General features: G+C 43.3%; 1 protein-coding gene across 1 annotated transcript; it reads right to left on the bottom strand.

The window, feature by feature from the left end:
* Positions 1-12,622: 12,622 nt before the first annotated feature.
* LOC119714023 (olfactory receptor 10A7-like) lies at positions 12,623-13,573 on the bottom strand. The gene has a single exon (XM_038168579.2). The coding sequence runs from the start codon at positions 13,571-13,573 to the stop codon at positions 12,623-12,625; it is 951 nt and encodes a 316-aa protein (XP_038024507.2).
* Between the last annotated feature and the right edge of the window lie 1,464 nt (positions 13,574-15,037).

Raw genomic sequence — 15,037 nt, 5'->3', positions numbered from 1 at the left:
TCAATGGAGAGGTGGACAGGTGATAGAAATTTTCAGGAGAAATTAGACTGAAAAATAATTAAATAAAAGAATGAACAGAAAGAAATTAAGAAGAGGTGAATACATATGCAGAAGAGAATGTCCAGCGAGGGTATCCAGCTCCCAACAGGGGCAGAGCCTGTAGATCAAGGCAATTGATTGTCCCCCTCTCCTCAGGACTCATCAGACCACACCTGGATTTAATGTCCACTTTTGTTCTCCTCAAAGACATAGATAAACTGGGGCAAGTCCAGTGGAATGTCACTGAAACTGCTGGGGGTGGAGCACTTGCTCTGTGAGGGTAATTGTATCTTGGGCTGCATTAGGAAGAGTGTTGCCAGAAGGATGAGAGAAGTGATCCTTTTGCTCTATTCAGCACTGATGAGGCAGCACCTGAAATACTGTATTCAGTTCTGGTTTCTCCAGTACAAGGACATGGAGCTACTGGACAGAGGGCAACAAGTGGCCACATGTGATTAAGGGACTGGAGCACCTCTCCTATGAGTAAAGACTGAGAGAGCTGGACAAGAAAATGCTTAGGTGGAATCTCATCCATGTATAAAAATATCTGAAGGGAGGTTGCAAAAAGGCTAGAGCCAGGCTCTTTGCAGTCATGCCCACTGTCAGGACAAGAGGCAGAAGACACAAACAGGAGGATCCATCTGAACATCAAGATTTATTATTTTTTTTTCGTGTATGGATGACCAAGTATTGGCACAGATTTCTCAGAGAGGTTGTGGAGTTTCTCTTCTTGGAGATACTAAAAAGCCATCTGGACATGGTCCTGGCTATAGGTAGCCCTGTTTAAGCAAGGGGTTTGCAGCAAATGACCTCCAAAGGTCCCTTACAACCTCAACTATCCTGTAATTTGTGTGACAAATAGAGAAAAATGATCCTCTTCCACAAGCTCATATAATTCCTTTATATATATTTTTTTTTCTAGGCCTTCTTTGGGATTTCTCTGGCCCACCCATGAGATAAATGAATTAGATCTCTCTCTCTCTTTCTTTCCTCTCTCACCCTCAATTCTGTTTGTATGCAAGTATGCAAAAGGAATGAAGGCTTAGAAACTTTAACTTGTTTTCCAGAAATGTTCTTTTTATAGATTTGGAAATTTCTGTTGCTAGACAGCTCTAGCAACTAATCTTGTTTGCCTTTTCTGTGAACATGTTCTAGAAAAGCCCCTTTTCTGTCTTTGAAGATTATGAGTATAGTGATAAACTTTTTTCTTTTGGAGTTACAGCTGGATGACAGGAGAGACATCCTAGGGTGTATAAAGTAGCATCAACAGTATATATGGCTGGCTGAAGTTAGACCTTTGTCATTAGATTCAGCAGTGTATAAAGATCACTTAAGCTTGCCAGGGAATTGCTTCTGAGAGAGATGGTGTACTCTCCAGACCCCACTGTCTGTATTGAGCAATTCTCTGTGGTATATGAAAAAATAGAAAATCTTTGCAATGTAGGGTGTGATATTTGTGAACTTGCTTTTCCAAGTGAATGGGACCAAGTAAAGAATGTGGAAAGCAGAACCACAAACAACATCCCAGTATGCAGTATGATACATGAGGGTGTTGAAATAAGGTGTGTTGAAAACGGCCTTGATTTTTCTGTTATAGTCAGCTCATTCACAGCTTCCTGGTACATAAAATATTCTTTTTAACTGCAGCTGAATTTCCTGTTTCCTTCTTAGGAAGAACCCCAGAAACTGCTTCTCCACATGTGCTTTTTAACAAGACTGAATGAAAGTAACTGGAGAAGCAAGCAATGAGTGAATCAGGTGAATATGAACAGGCACTCCTTGATTGTATCTTAGACCCTGCAGCCTGGGTTCTGGGGAGTACCAGCACTGTGCATTCTGGAAGGTACCAGAATAGCAAGGTTGGTGGAAAATACCAAAATTGCTTTATCATACCATCATGGGCAGGATGGAATGGTACTAAGTAATAGTCAATCATCTCATGGTTCTATAATTAGTAGTCCTAAGAGAAGAGTCCCTTGAAATCTGCAGGTGTTGTCCCAAAACTGGTCTCTTTACCTGGTATGCAAGGAGCTGGTTAACACACATAGTCAAGATATTTGTTTATTTCATGTCTGCACAAAGATGGGTGTTAAGTGGTAACTCCACAGGGCTAGCACACTGATTGTCCCAATTGTAGTTTCTTTATACTAGTCTATTTCCTTATTATTGCTTAATTATTACAACTGATGAATAGAAGTTAGTTCCTATATTTCTAAATAACATGTAAAGATGCAGTAATGTTTTAATCTGCTATGCCTGTGCATATAAGGAATGGTCTTAAGCGAGGAGTGGTCTTTTTATGACTAGGGGGCTAATGTGAGGAGAGGTCTTGCCTTCAGAAGGCGTGATTTTCAAAGTATTTCACATTATAATGAATTAAGTTCATCTAGCTGACTTGGGTAACTTTATAGAATATAGCCAAGTGAGGTTTCCTGGTTTTTGGAATTAAGTCTGTCTGTCTGTAATTTTTATTTATTTATTTATTTGTGTGCATGCCCAAGATCGTACTGTTCTTTCTTGGTGACTCATACTATGGTCTTCTTGTTTTATTTTATTCATTAGCCTTTCATCACAGGAACCACAGTGGGCTGCACTCTTGATTTCCCCCTGAGCTGGGTACCCCTGAGAGCATGTGCTTCTCAGGGCTGAATCCTCGAGGAAGATGCTCATCTGTGGGCAAATGCCGACAAGAAAGTGGGGATACCCCAGGGGGAAGGTGTGCATCTCAATACTGACCCTTCAAGGAAAAAGCTCACCCCTGGACAAACAGTGATGAAGAAGTAGGGTGAGTAGTTCACTCTATGGGGTATTTTGGAAGTGCACAACTGGATTTAAACATCCCCCCAATGTTGGCTAGATCCCATATTTCTCAAAAGGTTTTCCTTGTGCACTTAGCTCTGATCACCTGTCAGTAAAGATAGTTTACTGGATGTCAGATGTCTGCATGTGTTTATTGTGGGTTCCCACTGTGTACTTCAAAGCACAACAGGTGGAGCATCACTTGTATGGGGTCAATACTCAGCCTTCCATGACTACCTTCTCTCTTGCTGCCCCCCACCCATCTCTGGTTGGTGTTGCACCATTGAGTTGCTTACCGCTCTGGTGCTGTTGGGAGTGGAAGAGTCCCCGACCAACAGATTGGTGCCCTCTGGACTGTACCCTCTCCCATCCAAAGGCAGCAAGTTGAGCCAGGCAAGGCCTTATGGCCATCCCATCTGGGTCACTAAATTGTTGTCCCACAGCTGGGTTCTCTACCCAGTGTGCAAAGAGATGATTAACACACAGAGTTGAGATATTTGTTTATTTCATATCTGTACAGAGTTGGGTACTTAGGTGGTAGTTCCACAAAACTAGCACATTTTTCAATGCTGCAAACACATCTTTACACAAATCAATTAGACACAAACTTAATACAATTGGTGGCTAAATGAGAATGACAACTTCTAATTGGTTAATTCCCTGTCTTGTGTTGGTTTAAAGACACCATGACACTTAAATTCCCTGCAAATACCATATGAGGAGTGGGTTAAAAGTGAGGAAGGGGCTATTTCTGATCAGGAGGTGTGGTTTTTAGATGTAAATGAAGATAGTTCACCCAAAGTTCGACCAACAAGTCATCTTGCTCTTTCAGCTATTTCTTATCTCCTTATTGTTGACAAGTGTCAATTTATGTGTTTAGTCAGAACTCATTTTCCTATGTTCTTCATTTCTGAATTTACCATGGAATCCTCCCCTTTCTCCCCTTCCTTGAGCCAGGATATCCTTGGTTGCATATTTAGGGCCTAACGTTCTGTGACTAACCTTTGATCATCATGCTTCCTTCTCTGTGAAATTCCACCAACTCTTACTTATATAATTCACTATCACTATACTTCTCTTTGAGACCAGAATGAAGAGTATTAGCTTCTATTTTATTCAAGTCTCACTTCTTATTTCTGTTTCTTCTTAATTGTTCAAGAGTTCTCAGGAAATCTTCTTTGTTTGTCATGTTGGATTTCCCCTTCATCTCCACTAGAGTTTCAAATGACTGTCTAGCCCTTTTTCTGAGTATTTGGCTACAGCAGCTTACACAACATTGGATTATGACATATATACATACAAACAGAATTTCCCTGGTTACCACTAACTCAATCACTTTTCAGAACCAAATTCCCAAGTCTGGAAACCAGAAAGTAAGCCATTTCCAGACCTTGGAGAAACCTAAAGAAGTGTTGTTCCTTTGTACTCTTTGTAAAATCTACATCTGTTTCCAAATTTCATTTAAATCCGTAGCTATCCTTCCACTTTATCCTTCCACTTTGATCAATATATACATAGGAGCTTAGGAGAAAAAAGAGGGTTTATAATCTTTGGAAAAGAGAGCAGGCAACTCAGGAGGACTATAAGGATGTTGTGAGGCTGTGCAGGGACAAAATTAGAAAGGCCAAAGCTCATCTGGAGATCAATCTGGGTACTGCCGTTAAAGATAACAAAAAATGTTTTTATAAATACATCAACACAAAAAGGAGGACTAAGGAGAATCTCCATCCTTTACTGGATGCGGGGGGGAAACTTAGTTACAAGAGATGAGGAAAAGGTGGAGGTGCTTAATGCCTTCTTTGCCTCAGTCTTTAGCGGCAATACCGGTTGTTCTCTGGATACCCAGTACCCTGAGCTGGTGGAAGGGGATGGGGAGCAGGATGTGGCCCTCACTATCCACGAAGAACTGGTTGGTGACCTACTACAGCACTTGGATGCATACAAGTTGATGGGGCAGGATGGGATTCACCCAAGAGTACTGAGAGAACTGGCAGAGGAGCTGGCCAAGTCGCTTACCATCATTTACCAACAGCCCTGGCTATCGGGGGAGGTCCCAGTTGACTGGCGGCTAGCAAATGTGACGCCCTTCTACAAGAAGGGCCGGAGGGCAGATTGGGGAAACTACAGGCCTGTCAGTTTGACCTCAGTGCCAGGGAAGCTCATGGAGCAGATTCTCTTGAGAGTCATCACGCAGCACTTGCAGGGCAAGCAGGCGATCAGGCCCAGTCAGCATGGGTTTATGAAAGGCAGGTCCTGCTTGATGAACCTGATCTCCTTCTATGACAAAGTGACACACTGGGTGGATGAGGGAAAGGCTGTGGATGTGGTCTACCTTGACTTCAGCAAGGCTTTTAACACCATCTCCCACAGCATTCTCCTCAAGAAACTGACTGCTCTTTGCTTGGACTGGCGCACGCTTTGTTGGGTTAGAAACTGGCTGGATAGCCGGGCCCAAAGAGTCGTGGTAAATGGACTCAAGTCCAGCTGGAGGCCAGTCACTAGTGGCATTCCCCGGGGCTCGGTGCTGGGGCCGGTGCCCTTTAATATCTTCATCAATGATCTGGATGAGGGCATTGAGTGCACCCTCAGTAAGTTTGCAGATGACACCAAGTTAGGTGCTTGTGTCAATCTGCTCAAGGGTAGGAAGGTTCTGCAGGAGGATCTGGATAGGCTGCACCGATGGGCTGAGGTCAACTGCATGAAGTTTAACAAGGCCAAGTGCCGGGTCCTCCACCTGGGGTGCAATAACCCCAAGCAGAACTACAGGCTGGGAGAGGAGTGGTTGGAGAGCTGCCTGTCAGAGAAGGACCTGGGAGTGATGGTTGATAGCCGGCTGAATATGAGCCAGCAGTGTGCTCAGGTGGCCAAGAAGGCCAGCAGCATCCTGGCTTGCATAAGAAACAGTGTGACCAGCAGGGCTAGGGAGGTGATCATCCCCCTGTACTCAGCTCTGGTGAGGCCGCACCTCGAGTACTGTGTTCAGTTTTGGGCCCCTCGCTACAAGAAGGACATCGAGGTGCTTGAGCGGGTCCAGAGAAGGGCGACAAAGCTGGTGAGGGGCCTGGAGAACAAGTCCTACGAGGAGCGGCTGAAGGAGCTGGGCTTGTTCAGCCTAGAGAAGAGGAGGCTCAGGGGTGACCTTATTGCTCTCTACAGATACCTTAAAGGAGGCTGTAGTGAGGTGGGGGTTGGCCTGTTCTCCCACGTGCCTGGAGACAGGACGAGGGGGAATGGGCTAAAGTTGCGCCAGGGGAGGTTTAGGTTGGATGTTAGGAAGAACTTCTTTACCGAAAGGGTTGTTAGACATTGGAACAGGCTGCCCAGGGAGGTGGTGGAGTCACCATCCCTGGAAGTCTTCAAAAGATGTTTAGATGTAGAGCTTAGGGATATGGTTTAGTGGGGACTGCTAGTGTTAGGTCAGAGGTTGGACTCGATGATCTTGAGGTCTCTTCCAACCTAGAAATTCTGTGATTCTGTGATTCTGTAATGCGCCCTTGTGGCCAAGAAGGCCAATGCTATCCTGGGCTGCATTCAGAAGTGTTGCCAACAGGTCAAGGGAGGTGATCGTCCCCCTCTACTCAGCCCTGGTGAGGCCAAACCTGGAATATTATGTCCAGTTCTGGGCTCCCCAGTACAAAAGGAACATAGAACTACTGAAGTGAGTTCAGAGAAGGGCTACAAAGATGATTAGAGGACTGGAGTACCTGTCATATGAGGACAGGCTGAGAGAATGTGGCTTGCTTAGCCTGGAAAAGAGAAGACTGAGAGGAGACCTCAATAACGTATATAAATACCTGAGGAAAGGGTTTAATGAGGATGGAGACGGTCTCTTTTCAGTTGTGCCCAGTGACAGGACAAGAGGCAACAGGCACAAACTGAAGAACAGGAGGTTCCGTCTGAATATGAGGGGGCACTTCTTTACTGTGAAGGTGAGAGAGCGTTGGAACAGGTTGCCCAGAGAGGTTGTGGAATCTCCTTCTCTGGAAATATTTAAAAACTACCTGGATGCCATCCTGTGCAGTGTGCTCTAGGTGATCTTGCTCAGCAGGGGCGTTGGACTAAATGGTCTTCAGAGGTTCATTGCAACCTCGGCCACTCTGTGATTCTGTGATTCTGTGATCATTTTAATTAAATTGCGGACCTCCCATTAAAAAGAAGTTGAGGAGATATCACATTTAGAAGTTAGACAATCCAAATTGGGGATATTTATTACTGTTTCCCTTATAGTTACTGATGAGGAACAGGTTGTTGCAGATTTATCTCTCTCTCTTAGATAACTGATAAAGCTGGTGATCGAATAAGTACCTCTGAAATTGTGATTGAACTTCTGCTTTCTCATGTTGCTGGCTCCAGCATTATCTTAATGTGATAAAAAATTTTTATGTGAAACTTGTGGGTCTTCAGGGATTAATATTTTCCACAAGTCCATGCTTTTCTTGGATGATCTTGTAGCTTTATATTTGTCATTTACTTACACAGTGTTTTCTGTTTTCTAGATAAAATTGAAGAATACAGAAGTAAGTTCTCTACTTTTAACATGTCCTACTCCGAGACTAAAATCAAAGATCTCCTTGCAAAAGCAAAGCTGAATGTGTCCAATAATAGTAAGAGAATTTTGCAAGAGATACAACTGCTTCTATCTTCCTCTCATACAAACAAGTTCTGAATGCAAAGGTAGTTTTTGTGTTTGTTTGATTGTTTTCTCTTCTGCGCAGAATAATGAATTTATGACTCCGTATTTCTCACCTGCTCATTTTTCTGCATTTCTTGTGTATAAAATTTAAAACTGATCAAATATTAAATATCTGACCTATAGGTTGTTCACAATAGCAGAAGTATTTGACTTTGTCCCATGGTGCACTGAATAGTCCCAGTCAAATAATATTGCCTATAACATCCTGGCATTAGACGAGTATGCCTGTGATATTAAAAAATGTCAAAGTCCTCAGAGCTGTCCTGTGTTTAATTTACTAGTGTTTTCCTGTGTTTTCTTGTGTTCAGACCGAGTTTAAAGAATTAGGAAATTGAATCTGAGCTCAAGAAAAAATGTTTTAGTGAGAGGTTGGTCAGACACTGAAACAGGTTGCCCAGACAACCTGTGGACTCTCCATCTGTGGAGATACTGAAACCCCAATCAGACAAGGTTCTGGACAGCTTGTTTGAGCTGACCCCGTTTATGCAGTGGGTTGGATTACATGATCTCAAGAGAGCCTGTCAAACATAAACAATTCTGTGTGATTATGTGTAACCAGGTTGGTAAATCAAGAATAGCACTACAGGAAAAATGCTATTTCATTAAACTCAGAATAATTTCTTTTGAACGAGTTCCAGTTGGAATTCAGGCATCTTCGTTGTGGTATGTAGATGTGCTTAAGCTAGTACTCCATGGATTTTGGCTTACGCATGTTTTCTTGCCAGATCAGTGGTAAGGAGTATCCAAACACTATGAAAACAAAGGTTTTGTTGTCAACACACACACAGAGACAGGCAGATGCGCAGCTTGCCACAACAGAGAACCATTTTGCAAATCCTTATGCATTTGATAACTGACATGCTAAACATCTTCAGTGCTGTTTTGCAATGGAACTGCATATTTGTCATGGCTCCGCTCGAGTGGGCAGCCGAGCTCCACCACAGCCGCTCTCCCACTCCCACTCCTCAAAGAGGAATGGGAAGAAAATATGTGAAAAGAGCTCAAAGGTTGAGATAAGGATGAGAAAATCACTCAATAATTATTGTAACGGGCAAAACAGACTTGGCATAAGGAGATAGTAAGATTTTTTGCCTATTACTAACAAGCTAGAGAAGTGAGAAACAAAGGAAAGAAACCAAAAGCACCTTCCCCCCCACCCTCTTCCACCTCCTTCCCCCAAGCGGCGCAGGGGAACGGGGGATTGAGGGTTATGGTCAGTCTACAGCACTTCTCTGCCGCTCCTTCTCGGTCACTCTCGTCCCCTGTACTGTGGGGTCCCACCCACGGGATACAGTCCTTGATGAACTGATCCAGCATGGGCTTCCGATAGGCAGCAGCTCTTCCAGAAGTCCTCCAAATATGGGTCCGCACCATGGGGTCCATCCCTCGGGAGAAAACTGCTCCAACCTGGCTCCCCTACGGGCAGCAGCTCCTGCCAGGTCACCTGCTCCTGCGTGGTCTCCTCTCCACGGGCTACAGGTCCGGCCCGGAATCTGCTCCAACAGGGGTCTTCCACAGGTGGCATCCTCCATTGGTGCAGGTCCACCTGCTCCACCGTGGTCTCCTCCATGGGCTGCAGCTTGGAACCCTGCTCCACCGTGGTACTCCATGGACTGCAGGGGGACATCCTGCTTCACCATGGTCTTCACCACAGGCCGCAGGGGACTTCTGCTCCGGCACCTGGAGCACCTCTCCCCCTCCTTCTTCACTGACCTTGGTGCCTGCAAGGCTGTTCCTCATTCCTCTCACTCTCCCAGCTGCTGTGTGGTGCAGTGTTTTTTTTTTTTTCCCTGTCTTAAATATGCTCTCACAGAGGTGCAAAACAACATCACTTATTGGCTCAGCTCTGGTCAGCAGTGGGGCCCTTACCAAACATGGGGCAGCTTCTAGATCCTTCTCACAGAAACCACTCCTATGGCCCCCCTGCTACCAAAACCTTGCCACCTAAACCCACTACACCTTTTGCTTTGCCAACATGCCTCATTGGGTCCAACAGGATACAGGTAGGGAGCCAATTTTGGAGCAGTGAAGAAGCCTTGAAGAAGACATGGGCATCTTGGATCTTTCTTGTAGACATTGCTGAGCTTGCTTGAAGGCACACACCCACAGACAATTGATTGCCAAAGCTGGAAATGGTTCGGTAATGGGTGAGCCTATATCCAGAGGTGGGGTACTGTTTTGAGGACCACTTAGGCCTCGTTGTTCCCCAAGGCAAAGTCTATTTTAATTGAGGGCTGGAGTCACCAAAGTGCGCTAAGTTGCTCCCATCCTGCAGCAGTGGATTCTTGCTGCCAAGGAAATAGTAAGTTGGCACTGAAAATGACGGACAGGGTCCATCATTTTAAGATGCTGTTTCTACCATACTTTCTGTTGGCTTTCTGTTTCTGAGCTGTGGGAAAGAGATTTTAATTCCCCACTAGATGCACCATACAGAAGTTCTGCTGCTGGGCTTGCAGTTGCAATGTATGAACCTCATCCATGATCGAGCATTTGGGCTATGTTGAGTGCATACAACTGAATGACAAAAAAGTAAATAATATGGATCATAGCAGATGGAGCTATAGTCTACTCATTGGCATCCAGTGACAGGATGAGAGAAAATGGGAACAAGGTAAAATACAGGAAATTCTGATTACATGTAAGAAAAACATTCTAACTTCAGAGGTAGTCAAACAATGGAACAGGTTGCCAAGAGGTGCTGTGGTGTCTCCATCCTTGAAGATGTTCAGAACTGAACTAGGCAAGACCCTCAGCATACTGCTGTAGTTGACTTGCTTTGAGTGAGTGAGTTGGACTAGAGATCTTAAGAGCTTCCTTCCAACTTCAGTAATTCTCTGTTTAAATGCTAGTAAGCATTGCAGTCCCACACATCTCTTGATGACTCAGACACCTTTGCAGCTGCCATCAGGATTTATGGGACTTCTACTTCCCTTCCTGACGGATTCCTGCTTGGCCATCCAAGGCTCTTTGGGTGCTTTGCCAGAAGTGAAAAACACACAAATGCTTAGCCTTAGAGCTTGGTACATTCCAGTAATCTTTTGTATGCATTAAACAATAAACAATAAACAATTGTTTTATTCTTTTAAACAACATATTTTTGCTAGCAGACTCTCAACACTGGCTAAATATACCTGAAAAAAGTGACCCAAGAAGAGGACCATGACAAGATCCTATGATTATTGGTGGGCCAGATATTGGTAGAATAAGCTGATAAGGTGTATATAAGGTAATATAACAACTCAAATCTGTGACCCACCTGGGAGGAGCATGTAAGGTTCTATTCCATTTGTTGGAGTTTCTGGCAGCTGCCTCTGCGGAGTGACAATCTGTAATGTCTCCACACATCAGCTCTGACACATCAGCTTCCCCATGCAGTCCCATGAGTTAGGGTCAGTTTAAAACCCTTAGCTTTGACCAGGTGATCAACAATATCTGTACTGCTAAACGTGGCAGCTTATAGACTTACAATCATGCTTGTCTCTAATATTCGTCCCTACAAGGCAACACACAAAGCTCAGAGGAGATGAATCCCAACAGAGGTTTCTTCTTTCCCGTTATGGTACTTTTTGTGCTTAGGTAAATCAATCAAATAATACATTTTGCTCTTGGAAATAACACATTACTTACTCTTGGAAGACTAAACGATGTGTCTTGGTTTCTGGAGTTTGTTCAAAGAGAAACTTTGTGTGCTGTACAAAAATATGAGGCAGAAGAATTATGGGAAATCTGGCCAAGATGCCCTGATTTACCAGGTAAAATGGCACATACAGTCATCGCTTATGGACTTAGAGCAGTCATTGACCATGGATGAGACTGATTCCAGTTTCCTTCCCCCTCTGAGAAAGCTAGGACTGTTTTCTTCCCTCCTCCTGAATGAATACTCTAATGTCCTGGAGTCACATATCTGCAATTGCTTCTACAAACCTCTCAGTCACTTTGCCAAAAGCTATTATCCATGGCATAAAGAACAAGTAGCAGAGAGATGCAAAATACAAATGACAGTATGGCCTGGGTAGCAAGATAATTGTCTAAGACGCATTGCAGTCTCTGCTACAGTGACTTTACTGTGTTTCTTCTCTTCTCTTCTCTTCTCTTCTCTTCTCTTCTCTTCTCTTCTCTTCTCTTCTCTTCTCTTCTCTTCTCTTCTCTTCTCTTCTCTTCTCTTCTCTTCTCTTCTCTTCTCTTCTCTTCTCTTCTCTTCTCTTCTCTTCTCTTCTCTTCTCTTCTCTTCTCTTCTCTTCTCTTCTCTTCTCTTCTCTTCTCTTCTCTTCTCTTCTCTTCTCTTCTCTTCTCTTCTCTTCTCTTCTCTTCTCTTCTCTTCTCTTCTCTTCTCTTCTCTTCTCTTCTCTTCTCTTCTCTTCTCTTCTCTTCTCTTCTCTTTTCTCTTCTCAAAACAAGTATTGTTTTTTCTTCTTCTCTTCCCTTTCCTCCCCTGTCAAATAATGCGATGCTCATTACCCAAGCCCCAAGTGGTATGATGAGGGGAAATGAACTCAAGCTGTGCCAGGGAAGGTTTACATTGGATATTAGGAGAAATTTAACTACTGCAAGGGTTGTGCATCGTTGGAATAGGCTACCCAGGAAAGTGGTTGAGTCACCATCCTTGGAGGTCTTCAAGAAAAGTGTAGATACAAACCTCAGTAGCATGGTTTAGTGGTGGACTTTAGTACTAAGTTAAAGGTTGGACTAGATGATCTTAGAGGTCTTTTCCAACCTGAATGATTGTATGATCTATTACAAGATGTTGGGAGCATGTGGGGGGTGGAGAATTTTTGTTTGTCTATGAAATAAAGAATATTTCTTTCATAAAGCAACGCATAAATTTCAAAAAAAAAAAAAAAAAAAGAGAGAGAGAGAAATCTTCATCTCTAGCATCTGATACAAGGTGATGCATTATGAATACTGAATTAGTAAGTTTCATATATACTCATACTGGACAAAAGAAACAAAAAGTTCCTAAGTGCACTTTGAGATACATCCAATTTCCTAGTGTTTCAAGTTGTCAGGACATTTAAAAACAGTTGAACATAAAAGAAACATACAATCCAAATATGCAGAGGAGAAGAAAGATTCCTTTCAAGCAGCATAAGTTTATATCTTACTCAGCTCAGCTATAATTTTGACTAGTGCTCCTTTCACTTCTTTGTTCCTCAGGCTGTAAATCAAGGGATTTAATGTAGGAATTATGACTGTGTAAAAGAGAGCTATGATTTTCTTAGTGTCTTGTGAATTACTGGACTTGGGCTGTAAGTAAATCAAGGTCCCACTACCATAATATAGTGTTACAACAATAAGGTGTGAAAAGCAGGTGGAGAAAGTCTTGCATCTTCCCTCTGCAGAGGAAATCTTCAGAATGCTGGAGATGATGCAGGCATAGGATACCAGGATGAGACAAAACGGTGTAAAGATGACCAGCACTGTGGCTGTAATTATCTGCTTCTCATAGAAGGAGGTGTCAGTGCAGGAGAGCATAATGATTGGGGGAATATCACAGAAGAAGTAGTTAATCTTGTTGGGCCCACAAAATGGCAATGTGAACACCCAAACTGTCTGCACCACAGACACAACATTACCACTAGCACATGACAGCAGGACTAGGAAAAAACAAGCTCTGCTGTTCATGATGATTGCATATCTAAGGGGGTTGCATATGGCCACATAGCGGTCATAGGCCATGGCTGCCAACAGGTAGCATTCGGTAGCTCCTAAGAAAATCACAAAGTAGAGTTGTGTGGCACAGCCCACGTAGGAAATTCTCCTCTCCTCTGACAGGAAGTTTGCTAACATCTTGGGAACAACAATGGATGCTGTAGAAACATCCAGGAAGGATAAGACCCGGAGGAAGAAGTACATGGGCATGTGGAGGTTGGGATGCGCTGTGGCAATGAAGAAGAGAAGATTTCCAGTGATAGTGAATGTGTAAATCAAGCAGAATGTGAAGAACAGCAGGTTCTGCAGTTCTGGGTGGTTGGACAATCCAGAGAGGACAAATTCTGTCAGAAGAGTATGGTTTCCTAGTTCTGGTCTTTCTGCTGACTTCATCTGGGAGGAATCAAATGGACAGGGTGTCAGAGGAGTAGTCACTGCAATGAGATCAGAGCATTTCAGCCAGTTACTGAAGCAAGGAGCCTCTGGGAATCCCTGGGGAGGCATTGGATTGAGGGTTACCACTCTGGAGATGGCTTTGCTGAACAAAGAAGGCAATTGCTGTGTGTGCTGTAAGAGCGTAACACTGGTGTTCACTAAGTTTCATAGCGTGGGAGACTGACCCAAACATACAACTATTAGTAGTTGGTATTTAAGGGTTTGCTTCATCACAGGCGTAGGGTTAATTGCCAAGAACATGTGCTCCCCCAGATGTCAGGTTAATGGTCCCAAATGGTTCCATGGGAATTCCCTGCACTAAAGACAAAGCCCAGCTGGCAACGAAAACACTGACAAACCAAAGAAAGAAAGAAAGAAAGAAAGAAAGAAAGAAAGAAAGAAGAAATACAACAAAGCAAAACCAAGTAGCCTTTGTCTATTCTTTCTGTTAACAAAAGAAGGGATAATAAAGATACCCACAGAGAACACCAATACGGCATAAAGAGTGAAGTTCAGTGCTGTCTGCCTCATTAGTCACATTGATTCATTATCCTGAAGAGTGCCTCTATGTGTGTGATGCAGATGGAGCACTATGCAGCACTGTGCCAACTGTGGCAGCTTCATGTTTTGTTACTGCCCAGAAGGGGAAACTGAGAGAAAGAGAGAGAAGAGATTAGACTGCCACAGCAGAACAAATGGTCATTAACTGCATTCTCCAGGCTCAAGTTCTGTTACCTAGGGGGGAACCCAACATTGGACTACACTAGTGAATCTCAAGGCACAAAATGTTCTTTGGTGGCAGAAGTGTATCCTTATATGGAGAGAGTGGTGCGGAAGTACATTTTCCACAATACATATAGGGGGACCTTGTCAAGAGATCACAACAAAAGGGAATAATACATTATCAAAACAAGAGCAATGCTCACAACCCTGTCATGATTCAGCCACCTTTTGTAAATACTTAATCCAATTTCTCTGTCTGCTGTATCTTACCCTTTTGCTGCCCTTTTGTCTGTGGGTTTTCTAACATGAACAAGGAAGTCAAAGTTGAGGATGTGGGAGCCACAGATGATTTTAATTTATATATAAAATAAGGGAACTCAACATCTTCAGGCATTTAAAAATCTAATGTATTTGAAGGGAATCTTTGTGGTTTTCATTGTTTCTATTGGCATGGAAATGAAAGAATAGTACATTACTGAAGTTCCAGTTTTGAGAGAGACCTCAATATAGCCTACTCAGAATAGAGAAGAACATTAAAAGTTACCCTTAGACTGTAAGGACTCGTATTTACAATACTTTTCTTAACTTTTGAGGTCCAAGTAGCTGAAGTAGAATCTGCCTAAGCTCTTTGATCATTTACAAAGTTTTAACCTATTGCCTTGGTACAAAGTTTTAACCTATTGCCTTGGTTTAGCTTTT

Source organism: Anas platyrhynchos, chromosome 28 (assembly GCF_047663525.1).
Source record: "Anas platyrhynchos isolate ZD024472 breed Pekin duck chromosome 28, IASCAAS_PekinDuck_T2T, whole genome shotgun sequence".
Classification (NCBI taxonomy): domain Eukaryota; kingdom Metazoa; phylum Chordata; class Aves; order Anseriformes; family Anatidae; genus Anas; species Anas platyrhynchos.
This window is presented reverse-complemented; position numbering and strand designations above follow the sequence as displayed.